Here is an 18054-nt window from a genome sequence, read left to right as displayed (position 1 = left end):
TAGGAATCTGCCTTATTCAAAAAAATTAATTACATAAAAAGAAAAACTACTGTGTATAATAAGATAAACCTAGTTTAAACCATGCCTGACAACTAAATGATATCCTTACAATACAAACGCACAGTTTATATATTGCAGAGACAAAATGAAATTAAGACTGATTTCAAAGTAAATAAAAAATCAGATACAGAAGCAAGATAACTAGGGGGTGATTACAAGCTTTACTGAAAAATGTCCCCCCCCGCCCGCCAGAATGGTTTAAAGGATAAGCCCTTTTGATGGGGGGGAAAACTGCTTAATTGTGCAATAACGTATTATCTGCTAAAACAGAGATATTTTTTCCAAAGAAGCCTGGTGGACTGTTTCTTATAGCTTCATGTAACCTTGAGGCCAAGAGGGAACTTTCCAGCACCTACTAGCTATAAAAATATTGTAGTTTATACTCTGGTTTTATACTTCACTGAAAAAGTCAAGCAGATCTAGAATCTTCTCTATTAGAACTACTTATTCTGCCATATGCTATCCTTTACAGAAGCAAATTCAGAGATTTAAAGAATTAGATCTCAGATTAATATATTAAACAGTTTAAAAAAATGGGTACAGATTTACAGACTGATTTTCCAACTTCACGATGAAGAAAGATGATCACATGGGAACGAGGGATAGGACAACAGAGGGACACATTGCTCCCGATAAACCGTTAACTCGAGAAAAGATAACTATACAAACTGGGAAAAGAGAAACAAAACATCCAAAGTCATGGGCCAGCCTTGGTAATTACGGGCAGCCTTGGTAATTATGACGAGTTAAGAAATACCCTAAATGAAAGAATAAAGCTTACTTACTTTGTCAACACCCATTCTCTTAAAACCTGCTTGTAGTATTTTGAAGTTCTGGATGTATTCATGTTCTAGCTTAGCTTGGAATTTCACTTTCTTCAAGGCAATGGAGCCAGGGAACAACATGTCCATAAACTGACAATAGGCAGCCCCTGAATGAGTAAAAGAAGAAGAAAATACACACCGGAACATTAAATGCACTAGCTATAAAAGAGCAGGGTAAAAAGTTAGCAACTTGCTTAACCCACGTACAATTTGAAAAGCTGTGAAAGTGTACCTACAAAATCCCAAAGCGTCATTTCCACTTGACTTTGAAATCAGGAACAGAACTGTGGTTCTACTTAAGTTCCACAACATACTTGCAACCTAAATCCCGTGATGAAGAGCACAGGAAAGGTCCTATGAAATTTTAAGACTATTCTTTGTAAGAAACAGGAATGACAATAAAATGACAACTGAAAGAAAAATGAATGCCAGCAGGAGGAGGAGCTCCCCAATATGGCAAAGATCATCCTCTGATCAAAGACACATCCTCTGACTTAGGTTAAAAACATGTTTTTTCTAAGATGTCTGCCTCCCTGGGCTTTTTACATCTCTAAATAAACTTAATTAACCTATCAGTTTATAAACAAAGTTGAATAGAAGGAATCTTTGAGTTTTTCCATTTAAATTTTTTCCATTTTAAGGCCACTATAAGAAATTACTGCATATATTTCATCCCATTTGCTCCCCAATTTCATTCCTTCCTCCACTTGTTCATTTTTATCTATCACTGCCCCCAAAAGTGTTTTCTTAGCACTTAAAATTTAGGAATGCAATTTCTCTAATGCCTACTAAAATGCACTCTCCTAATATAGGGCAGGCTTCATGTACACTTACTGTCTTTTCAGGAAAAGGAGACTAGAAATCCAGCGACTATGCAATAGGTATTCTGCAGAATGAGGCAGCCTTATAAGCATATTCAACTTATTTTACATCAGGCCAAACTGGCTTCCTGGCAGATCTGGCATAAAGAGTGCCATTATCATTATTTTTGGAAAGATGCAAAGAGAGCTGGAGAAGGCACTGGCACCCCACTCCAGTACTCTTGCCTGGAAAATCCCATGGACAGAGGAGCCTGGTACGCTGCTGTCCATGGGGTCGCTAAGAGTCGGACACGACTGAGCGACTTCACTTTGACTTGTCACTTTCATGCACTGAAGAAGAAAATGGCAACCCACTCCAGCGCTCTTGCCTAGAGAATCCCAGGGACGGGGGAGCCTGGTGGGCTTTCATCTATGGGGGACGCACAGAGTCGGACACGACTGAAGTGACTGAGCAGCAGCAGTAGCAGCAGCAAAGAGAGCAGAAGCACTTCAGTGATCAGAGTGACATTCTTAGTAGAAAGGAGCACTAGAAAGTGAAAGCCTGATTCGTGAGGTGGCTTGATTTATTTACTCATCCAACAAAAATATACTATGGGAATTCTATGTACCAGGCAGTGAATTAGCAATATTTATGCTCTTTAAAACAGAGGCAGTAATAGCTTCCTAAATTTCCTAAGACAACAACCCAGTCTCTTTAACAAGTTAATAGCACAAAGAGTGATGATTGCTGTATTTTAAGGGAGATTTAAAAGTCAACTTTCTGTCGACTGCAATAATTTACCAACTGCAATATATAGATCTAGTTTAGATCCTGATACATACACATCAACTTAAAGCACACATATACACAGGAGATAATCTATGAAGCATCTATACCTACAGCGCTGCTTCACATAGGAAAGATATTTTTTCTGAACCAGGAAAATAAAGTACATTTACTAAATACACAGTTTTCTCAAGCCATTCATGAGACTTTCCATTCAAAACCCCTTAAAAGCATCAGTCATCTGCTCCTCTAAAAAAAGACCTGCCTGAAGAACTTTCAGTTTTTATTTTAGAGCTAGAAGAATCCTTAGAGCCGTTATAAATTTAAAACTGAGGACCAAAAACTGTGGCTCAAGACCACAGAGGCCAGAGACCAAGCTCAGAGCCAGACCCCAGGCATTCTGACTCCCTGTCCACTGCTCCTTCCTATGTCATTATACACTTTCTTAGAATACCCTACCCCAGACTAAAGCATTTCCTGGCTCAGGGAAAGAAAGAGGTATCTACCATGCTGCTACACTCTAGTTGGCTGAAAGAGAAATAATATATGAAGAAAAACACGAGGACTCCAAAAAAATAGACAAATCAATTGGACAATTCACACATACAAAAATGTAAACACCTAATAAACACACGGGGATCCAACCTAAGGCATCTCAGGGAATAATTTCTTTTTTTTTCTTTTAATACAGCAAGGGGAATTCCCTGGCAGTCCAGTAGCTAGGACTCGGTATAGCCAAGAAACAGGGGAAAAAGTGAACTTAATAAGTAACACACATTAAAAATGCATCTAGCAAAGATTTACACATGAAAACTGTATAACTTCATTCAGGAGAGGAAAAAATGGAAGCAACCTGTGTGTCCAACAGCAGGAGCAATCAGCTCCATAAATCCACACAACACTGACTAAGAGAATATTACGCAAGCAATCAAAGCGCAGTTTTGGTGGGGGCTGGGGGAAGAGCTCAAGATTTAATGGTTAAGAAAATGTAAGATGCAAAAAGTATCTATAACATGTCTTCATATATGTAAAAACATGTACAGAAAAAAGCTGGGAGAAAGCACAATGTATTAAACCACACAAGGTTACTGTTTTGGAGATCAAGTATGACTGAACAGTGGCCATCTCTGGAGGTGGTACAGAATATGTTATTTTTAAAAATACTATTATATACAATGATAATTACTTTTATAATAAGCACACAAATAAAGAAGATAAATGCTGAAAAGGAAGAAGTCTGTCAGGTGGTTTTTTACAAAAGGGCTCCAAACTCCTGGCCTGTAGATGTCTCAACTGGGTACAGAAGAGGTTCAAAGGGGCTTTCCTTCCAGTCTCGGCCTTAGGAACAAAGTCTGGCAACACAAGTTGCACAAGAGGACCTCTCTTAGATGACCGCTGTCCCAGGGCTTTGGGGCAAGAGAGCAGGTTCACGTAACCAACCTGTGGCTGGAAGATGCAGACAGCCACAGGTGGGACCAGGTGTGTCCTGACATCAACCACCAGGTCTCCGCTGGCTACCACAGCCCCGTCCCATGGAGATCTGTGCTACAAGCAGAGAACCCACAGGGCACCATGCAGCCCCTGCGCCCAAGCCTGCACTCTCTCAAGTGCACAGGCTCTCAAGCATTTCAGGCCAAGGCCCCTTGGAGAATTAGATGGAAGCTGAAGTCAACAACCTACACAGGCCAGGACTTCCCTGGTGGTCCAGTGGTTGGCAAGTCCATCTGCCAATGTAGGGGACCAGGGTTTGATCCCTGGTCCAGGAAGATTCCACATGCAGAGAGGTGCCACAACTACTGAAGCCTGTGCGCCCTAGAGCCCATGCTCTGCAACAAGAGAAGCCACCGCAATGACAAGCCTGTGCATGGCAACTAGAGAGAGTCCCCCTCTCGCTTCCACCAGACAAAGCTGACGAGCAGCAGTGAAGACCCAGCACAGTCAAAATTTATTAATTTTTTAAAAAATGATTCATGTTGATGTATGGCAAAAACCATCATAATACTGTAATTATCCTCCAATTAAAATAAATTAATTTTTTTTAAAAATGAGTTTAGGTCTGAGAGTATGACCAAGAGCATCACCAAAACTAAGAATGAGGGGAAAAACAGATTAAAAAAAAAAAATGAATTCTACGTACGACAGATGCCCTCCTATCAGAAAACTCCCCATTAAGAACTCTCAAAGTTTTACACATAGGAAACACACTCCATTAAATGCAAAAGTGTTCAGGCTTTGAGAGTAGGTGAGGCTTAAGTCATTTTAAAGGATGAATACAATTTGGAAATAGTCCCTGTCCAGGCATCAAAAATAAATAAATAACCGAAACAATTTGGAAATAGAAGGCTGTGAGGCATCATTAATGCAGACATTAAAAGTCAGTCTGAAGACATCTTAACATGAGAAAAACTACCCTATTTTAATTTTAAAAGAAAGAAAACTGTACAACATTGTTTGCTACAACACTCTGCGTTCAAGCTGGTTTTAGAAAAGGCAGAGGAACAAGAGATCAAATTGCCAACATCCGCTGGATCATCAAAAAAGCAAGAGAGTTCCAGAAAAACACCTATTTCTGCTTTATTGACTATGCCAAAGCCTTTGACTGTGTGGATCACAATAAACTGTGGAAAATTCTGAGAGATGGGAATACCAGACCACCTGACCTGCCTCTTGAGAAATCTGTATGCAGGTCAGGAAGCAACAGTTAGAACTGGACATGGAACAACAGATTGGTTCCAAATAGGAAAAGGAGTACGTCAAGGCTGTATATTGTCACCCTGCTTATTTAATGTATATGCAGAGTACATCATGAGAAACGCTGGGCTGGATGAAGCACAAGCTGGAATCAAGATTGCCAGGAGAAATATCAATAACCTCAGATATGCAGATGACACCACCCTTATAGCAGAAAGTGAAGAGGAACTAAAAAGCCTCTTGATGAAAGTGAAAGAGGAGAGTGAAAAAGTTGGCTTAAAGCTCAACATTCTGAAAATGAAGATCATGGCATCCAGTCCCATCACTTCATGGGAAATAGATGGGGAAACAGTGGAAACAGTGGCTGACTCCAAAATCACTGCAGATGGTGACTGCAGCCATGAAATTAAAAGATGCTTACTCCTTGGAAGAAAAGTTATGACCAACCTACACAGCATATCTAGGTTGTCTCTAAAAAGCAGAGACATTACTTTGCCAACAAAGGTCCACCTAGTCAAGGCTATGGTTTTTCCAGTAGTCATGTAGGGATGTGAGAGTTGGACTGTGAAGAAAGCTGACCGCTGAAGAATTGATGCTTTTGAACTGCGGTGTTGGAGAAGACTCTTGAGAGTCCCTTGGACTGCAAGGAGATCCAACCAGTCCATCCTAAAGGAGATCAGTCCTGGGTGTTCTTTGGAACGAATGATGCCAAAGCTGAAACTCCAGTACTTTGGTCACCTCATGTGAAGAGCTGACTTATTGGAAAAGACTCTGATGCTGGGAGGGATTGGGGGCAGGAGGAGAAGGGGACGACAGAGGATGAGATGTCTGGATGGCACCACCGACTCGATGGATGCGAGTTTGAGTGAACGCTGGGAGTTGGTGATGGACAGGGAGGCCTGGCGTGCTGCAACTCATGGGGTCGCAAAGAGTTGGACACAACTGAGCGACTGAACCGAACAACAGTCTGTAACAGCAACAGACTGGAAATAAATGAAATGTCCATTAATAGGGGACTGATTCAAAAAAATTACGGTGCTAGAGAGCCATAAGAAAGGAAAGTGACACCCGCTGCACGGGTAATGGAACGCTCCCCAGAATGTCCAACGCGCTCAAACACGCCACCGCTTGTGTAAAATAGGGGAAGAGAAGAACATACACACAGACTACGGACAGATGGATGTTTCTGCTCCTACTCTCTCTCTGGAGGCCACCCAGCCGACAACACTGGTTACTTCTGCTCTTACTTTTCACAGGAAGGCTTTTCACTGTTTATCTTTTTGTTTCTTTTGAATTCTAAACCATTTTGAGACTTAGTTATTCAAAACGTATGTCAATTATGTTTTAAAATTATTGAAAATACTGAAAATACAACTAAAATGAGTAACCTTGGACAAGTCAGTTAACTTCTCTCAGTTTCTCTAACATGGGGATGATAGACCTTACCTTCCAGGTTATACAGGTGAAGTACTTTGGAAAGTGCCTGACCTATGGTAAGAGCTCAATAAATAAAACCTTAATTAAAGGGAAAAATACAATTAAAAGATAACAGTGATTGTCACTTGTCACAGTACAACAGATTACAGTTTTATTCTTAATGTTTCTATGTTGCTGTTCAGTGCTAAGTCGTGTCTGACTCTATGCAACCCCATGGACTGCAGCACACCAGGCTTCCCTGCCCTTCACGGTCACCCAGAGTTTGCTCAAATTCATGTCCTTTGAGTCAGTGACACTATCTAAACATCTCATCCTCTGCCACCCGCTGCTTCTTTTTTGCCTTCAATCTTTCCCAGCATCAGGGTCTTGTCCAATTAGTCAGCTCTTCATATCACGTGGCCAAAGTATTGGAGCTTTAGCCTCAGCATCACTCCTACCAAAGAGTATCCAAGGTTGATTTCCTTTAGGATTGACTGGTTTGATCTCTTTGCACTTCAACAGATTCTTAAGAGTCTTCTTCAGCACATTTCCCAAAACATCAATTCTTCGGCATTCAGTGTTCTTTCAGCCCAACACTCACATCCGTACATAACTACTGGGAAAACCAAAGCTTTGACTCTATGAACCTTTATCAGCAAAGTGATATCTCTGCTCTTTAATATGCTATATAGGTTTGCTGTAGCTTTCCTTCCAAGTAGCTAACATCTTTTATTCTCGTGGCTGCAGTCACTGTCCTCAGTGATTTTGGAGCCCAAGAAAATAAAATCTGTCACTGCTTCCAATTTCTCCCCTTCTAGTTGCCATGAAGTAATGGGACAGGATGCAAATTTTAATGTTGTGCTTTAAGCTAGCTTTCTTTTTTAATACATTTCTATAAAGAAGACCTAATTAGTTATACTCAGAAGAAAATAAGTTTGTCTTCTGCTTCAATTAACACAAAGAGGTATTTGAAGAATTAATTAAGCAAAAAAAATTTAAAGAGACACTTCCATGGGCAGAGGAGTGACTCAATAAAAATGGTCTCTTCAAAAGGCCGTAGACAACCATGGGACAAGCAGAGAGGCGTGTAGGGCCCAGTGTGGAGGCCACTGTGGCAGCAGCCTGCAAACTGAGAAAAGGCTACAGCCAAAAGACCCTGCAGAAGACCCAGAGGACTCTGTGAGTTAGCCTCAAAAGATGCTTCTCAGGCCTGAGACACTGAAGAATGGTGCAATTAAGGCCCAAATTGGAAAAGGGAGTCAACTTGAGGAGAAAACAAAGTGGGAGAGGCCTGGTCAGGGGCATGGTCTCCCTCTCAGAATGGCTCCAGAATAAGACTGACAAGCTGTTTTATATAAACTAAAGGGCCACCAGGGCCCCACAATAAGCTAAGAAAACAGGAAGTCGAGCATCTGCCTGGGAGCATCTGAACACCTCTCCCATTCGGCGGAGCACAGGAACTGTGAAGCTGGCTGGCCTGGACAGGAGAAGGCAAGGAAGGGAGCTCTGAGGACATTCACACTCAGAGCACCACGCTGGGCCCTTGGAAAAGTGCAGAGGGACCTGATCAGGGACTGGAACCGAAGGGGGAGAGGAACGGAATGGAAAGCAATCAGCATTCTTCACCTCCTCTCCCCACTCTAGCTTTTTTTTGGCCTTGCCACCAGGCTTGTGAGATCTTAGTTCCCCAACCAGGGACTAAACCCAGGCCACAGCAGTGAAAGCCCCAAATCCTAACCACTCGTCTACCAGAGAAATCTTTTTTTTTCTTTCCTTTCCTGCATCCCCCTTTTGACACAAGCGATCCCTCACTGCAATCACTCTCTGTGACCAGGGTCTTTTTTCTTGATAACTATCTTTCCAAAATACTTGATGACTAATTCTCCAAAACAGAGAGATTATGACAGAACATAATGGACCTTGAAACAACCAGCCAACCCTATCACTGAAGTCCTCCACACCTTATCTCACTACAAGAGCCAAGCAGAGGTTCCTTTCACCATTGGACGCAGGGAGCACACAATGCTGATAAAACTCAGCCACTTCACAGGCAGCCAGCACATGAACAGTGTAGAACCTGAGGGCTTTGCCCTCTCGAGCGGAAAACCTATTCCTACCTCTCAAAGCTTGTGCATGGTCAGAGAATTCTGGTGTGCATGCCTCTCTGCTTAAGGAAGGTAAGATCAAGAGGGACCAGGCACCAGTGATAAAGGGCCCTGGGATTCTCCTCAGGCCTCAGTAAACACAAGGATCTTAGGAGCCTCGCTTTTCTCTCTGATTCCAATCCCCTGGAAGCAAACCTTATTCAGGGACAAAGTGTCTACAGTTCATCCTGTTTAGAAGCTGAGACCCCATTTCCTAAACACCAACATGAAACACAATGCAACCTCTACAAACTCAGAAAAGCCCCACACCACTTTCAAGGGGGGAACAAGCTGTGAACAGAAGTTTGTTTACAAATCACAGAAAGTATTCTGAATGTTCCACTGGGAAAAAGCACTTCATAATGAGAAAAATGATAGGCAGCAGGCAAAATTCAAACTCTTCACAGATTCTTAATGAAACAATATCGCTATAATTGATAATATATTTTAATTTGTTCAACTCTCTTCCAAATGCTTCTTTTCAAAAGACAAGAGCGTGGATGAACTTCCCTGGTGGTCCGGTGGTTAAGAATCTACCTGCCAACACAGGAGACACGGGTTCAATCCCTGCTCCGGGAAGATCCCACACGCCAAGGGCAACAAAGCCCATGTGCCACAACTACTGAGGCCATGATCTGCAACAAGAGAGACCATGATCTGCAACAAGAGAAGCCATGGCAATGAGAAGCCTGTGCACCCCAACCAGAGTAGCCCCCACTCACTGCAACTAGAGAAAGCCCACCGGCAGCAATGAAGACCCAGTGCAGTCAAAGAAATAAGATAAAAAGATACAGCATGTACACAGCAGAAAGAGTACAGGCTACGCGGCCAGAAAGATGTGGACGCAAATCAGGCTCCATAATGCATAAGGTGTGCCCCATGCAGGCTCCTCTGTAAAACAACAATGTGTCCTATCCCTTGAGAGACCTAAACTCACATCCAGGGGCTGACACAGAATCAGTATCTGAGAGCTATTTTTACAGGTGAGCCTCACAACAGCCCAACAGGTGAACCAGATCCTAAGGGCTTCCCTGGCGGCTCAGACAGTAAAGCATCTGCCTGCAATGCAGGAGACCCAGGTTCAATCCCTGGGTTGGGAAGATCCTCTGGAGAAGGAAATGGCAACCCACTCCAGTATTCCTGCCTGGAGAATTCCGTGGATTGAGGAGCCTGGTAGGCTACAGTCCACGGGGTCGCAAAGAGTCGGACACGACTGAGCGACTTTGCTTCGCTTCACTTATCCCAGTTTACAGATGAAGAACCAGAACATCAGGGTCCCATCCAAAGTCACACAGCTCAGAGCAGACTGCGGTCTCTTCGTGCCCAGTCCTGACTACTGACGACAGCTCTCTGACTGAAGGAGAGAAACCTGGAGCCAGATCAGCACAAGCACAGCTTACCTACACATGAAAAGAGATCGCATCTTTTAATTAAGTGAAATACATCTTGAAGTGTATTTATGGAAAGAGACAAATTTCAGGGAGAAATTGCTGGTGAAAAAGCTGGCTCCAATCAAAATTAAGATGACCTCATCCCCATTAGTCATTAATCACGGGGCAAACAAGTGCTTTAAAAGCCTCCAACAAAAGGGGATGTGGTGGTGAAATGAAACCAGCAGAAAAGCAGCACAGATCTAACAGCACCTACGACTAACAGTGCAACTGACGTTTAGTAGGCGTGACTCTCGGGCACCCCCGTCTCACTGTACAACTTCACAACGAGCCTCTCTGACCATCTATAAAACTGGATTAAATCTCACAGGGGAAGGAACAAGACCAGCAAGTGAAACTAAGACAGACTCAGCAACAAAATGAGGAAGTACGGAAGCTGAATTCACTTAGAAAATTTTCATATAAATGAAAGCAATAATTTTAAGGAGATCTGAATGGCACTAGTTGGTAAAAGAAAAGTCTGAAGAACAAGTATGGTACAGAGGCTGAAGGACACGGGCTCCTGATTTCAAATATGGTTCAAGCCTCAATTCTATTCTTGGTTGTTTAACCCTATACTTATTATACAATTTCTCTAAGCCCATTTTCTCATCTGTAAAAAAAAAAAAGGTTAATAAACATCCCCACCTCATAGTTCAGTTCAGTTGCTCAGTTGTGTCCAACTCTGCAACCCATGGACTTCAGCACACCAGGCCTCCCTGTCTATCACCAACTTCCGGAGTTTACTCAAACTCACATCCATTGAGGCGGTGATGCCATCCAACCATCTCATCCTCTTGTCGCCCCCTTCTCCTTCTGCCTTCAATCTTTCCTAGCATCAGCGTCTTTTCAAATGAGTCAGCTCTTCGCATCAGGTGGCCAAAGTATTGGAGTTTCAGCTTCAAAATCACTCCTTCCAATGAATATTCACGACCGATTTCCTTTAGAATGGACTGGTTGGATCTCCTTGCAGTCCAAGGGACTCTCAAGAGTCTTCTTCAACACCACAGTTCAAAAGCATCAATTCTTCAGTGCTCAGCTTTCTTTACAGATCAACTCTCACATCCATACATGACTGCTGGAAAAACCACAGCCTTGACCAGACGGACCTTTGTTGGCAAAGTAATGTCTCTGCTTTTTAATATGCTGTCTAGGTTGGTTATAACTTTCCTTCCAAGGAGTAAGCGTCTTTTAATTTCATGGCTGCAATCACCATCTGCAGTGATTTTGGAGCCCCAAAAAATAAAGTCTGTCACTGTTTCCCCATCTATTTCCCATGAAGTGATGGGACCGGATGCCATGATCTTCGTTTTCTGAATGTTGAGCTTTAAGCCAACTTTTTCACTCTCCTCTTTCACTTTCATCAAGAGGCCACCTCACAGAGTTACAGTGATAAAAAGATATTTGAAAGCACTTACATAACCCTGGCACACAAGTGTTCAATTAAATAACTGTTGTTATGATTACTTGGAGAAGCTGAAGGTTCTAATTCTCTACCCCAAGATCAAGAGAAGAATTCAAGTAGCAACAGGATATACAGCTCATCCTTCTACTGTCATAATCTTGACCCCACCTCCTATCTGGGGTAAATCCAATTTTGATAACCCTAACACATAATGTATGTTCTTTTTTTAAATCAGCATTTGTCTGTCATATTCTTAATAAACAAGTAGTTCAATAAAGTTGTGGCTGAAATGGCAAACCGGCCTGACTTTGGTCTTGAGTTTTGTGGGAGTAAGAAACGCCACTGATAAACTAATACAGAACTAGAACAATTACAATTATTGTCCTCAAATAAGTCACTTCAAATCTGGATGCAAAGACTGCCAATGGAGCAGCTGAGGCTAAGTAAGCTGCAGGCCTCAGAATGGAGCTGCTACAGCAGGAGACAGTGGACATACAGGCCAAAAGAGAGCAGGCTCCTTTCAAGCACAGTCCCACTCACAAGTGGAACCAAGGCAAGGCTGAAACAAACAGAAGAGCCCTAATACAGAACTCGAACCTGTGGCTTTTGCAATCAGACATGGCCAACCTGTGCATCCCTGAAGGACCCGCAGGCTTTCCTGGGGAAAGGGGTCTACTGAACTTCTCTTACCTGAGCACAACTGTTCGATCTTTGTCAGGTTCAACTGCAGAGACTCATTGATCCAGGCCAGCATGTCATGTCGACTGAGGTTATCACTGGTGACTGACGTTGAATACACGTTCACTGCCATCTTCTACAGCATGTGAGAAAAGAGAAGGGATCGCATTATTGGGCAGTAAGAAAGCGCAAGCATTTCCTGGAGTCACCAGAGCAGAGGTATGGGGACACTCAACTTGGAAGCCTCACCCCCATTCTTCCCCAAGATGCCAAATCAAAGACCTAGGATTCCAGCCATGAGCCTAGATTTCCAGGAGTAAACATAACCTGAAATGAATGGCTCAACACCAGCCAGCCTAAAATTCAGGCCCCATTTTAATGTGGATTGGTATAAAAATGTGCCTCAGTTCAGTTCAGTTCAGCTCAGTCGCTCAGTCGTGTCCGACTCTTTGCGACCTCATGAATCACAGCACGCCAGGCCTCCCTGTCCATCACCAACCCCCGGAGCTCACTCAGACTCGCGAAAACGTCAATTCATTTATCCATTAATGTATCAAAATGTTTATACCAGTTTTCTTCAGATGGTGGGCTTTTTATTAATTTCTCTTTATAGTTTCCACTACAAAGTTCTCCAAATTTTCTTAAAGACTATATCCACTTTTACAATCAAAAAAGTAACCTTTTCTATAACCTAAGTACTACAGAGGTGGTGGCAAATGACCTCACAGAGATGAGTCCTTAGTAAAATTCTCTGCTGAACCTACTGAGGACAGGAGGCCATCTGCAGGCCTACTAAGCACCAGGAGCTTAGCAGACACTTGGCTAAGCTAAGTGAGAAGCTTAAGCAGAGTGGCTACAGCCCCGTGAGCAGGAGGGTGAGGAGGAACAGAAGTGGGAAAAGTGAAGCACCCAGATCCTGTTAGGACTCTGGAGGCATGATGAGGAGTTCAGATGTTATCCCTCAATCGTTCAAGAATCCCTTCCCGGGATTTAAATGAGGGAGAATCACATTCTTACTTAAGTTTGAAAAAGGTCACCAACTGCTGGTGAACAGATAATGGGAAGAAAAGATTCACTATGAGATAAGGGCAGGTGGATCCAGACCTAAATGAGATTCCTGGGCAATTACCATGAAGACTCATGACTACACAACAGCAGTCCCTAACCTTTTTGACACCAGGGACTGGTTTTGTGAAGACAGTCTTTCCACGGACAGACAGAACTGGGGAAAGGGGGGAGAGGGCAGGCAGGATGGTTTTCGAATGATTCAAAGTGCATTACATTATTGCGCACTTTATTTCTAGTATTATTATATCAGCTCCACCTCAGATCATCAGGCATTAAATCCTGGAGGTTGGGGACGCCTGCTAGAAAATAGTAAATTTCACCATGACCACCACTTGTAATTTTCCTCATTTCATGTGACATCAATATGATCAATGCGGGAAGAAAAACTCAGAACAATGTGGAACCACCATGGGACTCTGAGCACTTCATTCCTCCACCAAGGGACTAGCTAGTCTTCCCTTGCATCTCCAGCACACCTCACAAGTCAAACAGTTACAGAATGTGAGGGCCGGAAATGATGGAGATCTACCACACAACCTCCTCTTTATCTGACGTCTCAGGCTTGTGCCCTCACACCCCACATTCCCATCCCCCGAGGACTTGGCACAGCACATTACACAGTGGGCTCAGGAAAGGCTACTTGTTTTCATGCTGGCAGGACAGTGTCAAGCAGAGAAAAATGTGTCTCAGAAAGCAAATTATCAACTCTCTTACCTAAACTCAGATGACAAAACCATATTATACAAGAAGTCAACACAATTTAGTTCCTGACTCCACTGGGAAATTAATCCCTATGTTCCCACAGCACTTCATTCAAACCTCTACAACTGTCATTATCTCTTCATTTCTGAATCATTCCCAGATGGGATCTGAACCAGTAGGAAATTTGCTCTATGCAAAGAACTGAGTATCTGAAGCCTGGGTTTGAACATGAGGCTCTCACTCAGTTGTATGAACTTGGACAAGTTGCTTAACTTCAATACACCTCATTTATCTTATGAGTGAATGCCCCCTATTCGAGGTGAGGTTTAAATGAGCTAAGGCACAAAAAATGGTTTGGCATTAAACAAACAAGTCCAAGAGAGAGACCTTGTCTCATTTATCCTATCTCCAGTGCCAAAAACAGCACCTGAGACCTGTCACTACCATCTCTCACCTCCATCCACTGCAACAGACATCAAACTAGTCTCTGTCTCAAACTGTTTTTATACAACAGCCAAGGAGAATTTTCTGAATAAAAAATCAGACCAAGTGACTCCTGTGTTTAAAATCCCTAAAGGAAGAAATGAAATGCAGACTGTGTGGTATCAAAGAGAAACACATGCAAACAAAAACCACCCCAGTCCCCAGGTGCGCACCCGTAATCTATTTTGGCAACATTCATACATCCATCCATCAGGTACTGTGTGTATCATGCTGCCGTAAAATGTAAGCAGCTGGTAAAGCCACGTGTGTCTCCTGACCACACCTCAGCTCAGAAAACCTTAATGGCCTTTCCTCATCATAAATTTAAAACTCTTTCATTAGCAGCACATTAATACCTGGCTCCATGTGCTCCGCAAACTCTGCAGCCCCTAAATACATGGGGCTAGGCACCCTGTGGATGTGCAATAAACATCCACTGACTCAACTATTTAATTTGCTCTTCCAAGCAGTCAAAAGAGACCAGCCCTCAGAGCCTCAGCTACAGCTAGCGACAGCTCACTCTCTTCCTCCATAAGGATTCCTCTGCTTGACCTCAATGGAAGAAAGACCCCATGATCACCACACAAACCTCACCCCTCCTTGATCCACATTTAAACTTCCTTGAAAAAGCCTCCCCTTACCTCTCCATATATAGCCTCTCCTAAAGGCTCCCAAACCCACTCCAATTTAAGGCTGGCTGATGAGCACTTATCACTTTCAAGGCACCATACTATGGAATGGGCGAGGGGGAACCCCCCCAAAAAAAGGCAATGTGGCCCTAGGTAAATACCTCACCTTTCCGGATCACAAACAGCTCATCTGCTCATCCAGAGGAGGCAGTGAGGATTAACTGACTCTAAGTGAAAAACACAGCATGTCCTAAGCTTCCCTATGTGTCAGAAATCACTATACATTTCTTAACCACAGAAACTGTATACATATATACACCATCATAAAGGGCACACTGGAAACACACTGTCTAGATCTGGACTTCAGGGAAGCAGCATAATACAGAGATTAAGGGCCTGGACTCAAAGAGTCACAGACTTGCGTTCAGCCACTTGCTGGACACCATAAAGCAAATAACCTCTCAGTCTCAGTCCCCTAATTTGTAAAATGAAGATAAAATCTGTTAAGAGACAAGTGCAATATGACATAAAACCACACAACACCTGGCACACAGCAAGTACCCAATTAGCAAAGAGCTGCTATTATCACTACTCTTACAGATACCCCATCAGAGAGGCGGATGGTAGGCCTGGTGCATCTTCCTTCAATGGACTTCAGGAGTTTCAATCCCAAAATGGAGTAGAGGCCCAGCTCTGCCCTGCAGCACCCCAGGTCAGCTGTGAAGCCAGGGACTGAAAAAGCACTGTTCATATAACCCTATTACACTGTCTCGCCAGTGATCATATGAAATTCTTTTCCAGGTATTAATTTCCTCATTTCCATGTATTTTTTCATTTTCGGTCTCCCCACCACAATGTAGACTACTAGAAAGCAGGCCTTTGCCGTCCTGCTCCAGGGTGTATAGTGCCTAGCGCTCAGTGGACGCTCAACTGAAGAAGAGGAAGAAGTCCAGGGAGTTGGCTTGCTTTTCCCCATACTCGGGGACAAGACCTTTCTACGTGTAGTATTATCTTTCTCCCGCGTTTTACAGAAGAGGAAACTGAGGCCCAGAGAGGTTAAAGCACCTGCCCAAGGTCGCACAGCAGGGAATTCAATACAGGTTGCACTCCAAAACCTGGACTCTTGAATCATCAGGCGGCGCCGTCTCCTACAGTGGAGGGGGGATGATCCTCAGAACTTCCAGCAGGCCCACTCCAACCCCACACACGCCCCCTACCCGGCCCAACCACCCCGGAACCTCCTGCCTCCTGTCCTGGTTCCACGCCTAGGCCGCGGCCCATAAGCCCCCACGCCGCCAAGGGGCAGCCCCCACTTCCGGCCCGACGCCCCGCCCCCGTCCCCGGCGGAGCGAAGAGCGCGCGCCCCCCAGCCCGCGCGCGCCGGGTCACGGCCCCGCCCTTCCCCCACCCGGCCCGAGCCGCACCGCCGTGGGGAGCGGCCCGAGCACTGCCCGCGAGGCCAGCTGGAGCTCGGCTCGGCTCGAGGCCCGCCCAGCCGCCCCCCAGCCACCGCCCCGTGCCCGCTAGCCGGCTCACCGGCTCTCGGTCCGACCGCGTCCGCTGCCCGTACCCGGCTCCGGTTCCGTCTTCGTCTCGTTCAAACCGCCTGACCCCGCCCGCCCGCCCGCGCGATGACCTCACACGCAACCCCCCTTTACGCGCCGACGTAAAGGCTCGTCATCGCCCGCCGGCTCCTTTTATAGAGAAGGACGAAGCCGCGCGCTGGGGGCGGAGCCCGAAGCTTGATGGACGGCTGGAGTACCCTAGGGGCGGGGCGCGGGCTGCCGGGGCAATGCAACTGCGCGAGGTCTGCCGCAACCAATGAGATCCCACCTCAGGCAGATATGACCCCGCCTAGAAGGCGGGATGTAGTTACAAATTCTCCACCCCAGTAGCCAAAAAATTGGTTTTACAATGAATTTCTACAAAAAATGGATTATTAGATAAAAAAATAAATCGATAGGCGCTTTGAGGAAGGACTTAAAAGTCACATTAGAGACATATTCTGCGACTTTTCTTTCTAGAATGACCCTGTAATCTCATCATCCGTTTTTTTCTCAGGATAGTCATCTTGTTTAATTGTTTATGCCTTTATTGTCTGCTTTTCCATAAATTCCACGGAAACAAGAATCCTATCAATCCTGTTCCCACGGTGTCCAAGAGCCTGATATTTAGAATCTTAGAGACTTGTTCAAAGAATGAGTTAGACCCACTTTACAGAAGAGAAAACTGAGGGTCAGAGAGATCAGTTGCCCTGTATCACAAAGATTGATCCAAGTTTTGAGCTGGTTTTCTTGTCAAAATATCACTGATTTATGTGTTCAGCAAATATTTTTTTTTCCCTGATTGACCGAGGATGAGATGGCTGGATGGCATCACTGACTCATGGACATGAGTCTGAGTGAACTCCGAGAGATGGTGATGGACAGGGAGGCCTGGCGTGCTGCGATTCATGGGGTCGCAAAGAGTCGGACACGACTGAGAGACTGAACTGAACTGAACTGAGGGATTTGGCAGTGACCAAAAAACAGACATAGCCTCTGAGCTCTTAAAGTTTCCAATCTGTCAGGGAAGGCAAAGCACATAACTGATTATACATCACTGTTTAATTACAAGGGCTTCCCTACTGGCTCAGCGGTAAAGAACCAGCCTGCAATGTAGGAGACATAAGAGACACTGGTTGGATCCCTAGGTTGGGAAGATCCCCTGGAGGAGGAAATGGCAATCTACCCCTGTATTCTTGCCTGGAAAATGCCATGGACAGAGGAGCCTGGCAGGCTACGGTCCAAAGGGTCGCAAAGAATCAGACACCACTAAGCACAATAATCATGTTTAATTACAAACCAGGCTTAGTTAGACAGGAAGGGGCTGTGGCAGGAGAGATAGCACCTGCATTGCAAGTAGGGGCCTAGAGGCCTCTTCTGGGCTGGGTCTCAC

General features: G+C 44.4%; 1 protein-coding gene across 5 annotated transcripts in view; it reads right to left on the bottom strand.

Moving 5' to 3' along the window:
• MAPRE1 (microtubule associated protein RP/EB family member 1) overlaps positions 1-16854 on the bottom strand; it is a 29308-nt gene extending 12454 nt beyond the window's left edge. Inside the window, exons 1-4 of one of the 5 annotated variants that reach the window (XM_069546909.1) lie at positions 16688-16789; positions 16183-16265; positions 12248-12371; positions 846-991 (exon numbers count right to left, since the gene is read on the bottom strand). In XM_069546909.1, coding sequence (XP_069403010.1) covers positions 846-991; positions 12248-12368 — 267 coding nt within the window. In that variant the 5' untranslated portion in view covers positions 12369-12371; positions 16183-16265; positions 16688-16789. Of the gene's footprint in view, positions 1-845; positions 992-12247; positions 12372-16182; positions 16266-16355; positions 16440-16653 lie in introns of those variants that run through there. The other 4 variants (XM_069546908.1, XM_069546910.1, XM_069546906.1 and 1 more) reach the window with 4 other exon arrangements.
• Between the last annotated feature and the right edge of the window lie 1200 nt (positions 16855-18054).

The sequence above is a fragment of the Ovis canadensis genome, chromosome 13 (genome assembly GCF_042477335.2).
Source record: "Ovis canadensis isolate MfBH-ARS-UI-01 breed Bighorn chromosome 13, ARS-UI_OviCan_v2, whole genome shotgun sequence".
In the NCBI taxonomy this organism is placed as follows: domain Eukaryota; kingdom Metazoa; phylum Chordata; class Mammalia; order Artiodactyla; family Bovidae; genus Ovis; species Ovis canadensis.
Note: the sequence above shows the minus strand (reverse complement) of the source record. Positions and strands in the feature narration are given on the sequence as shown.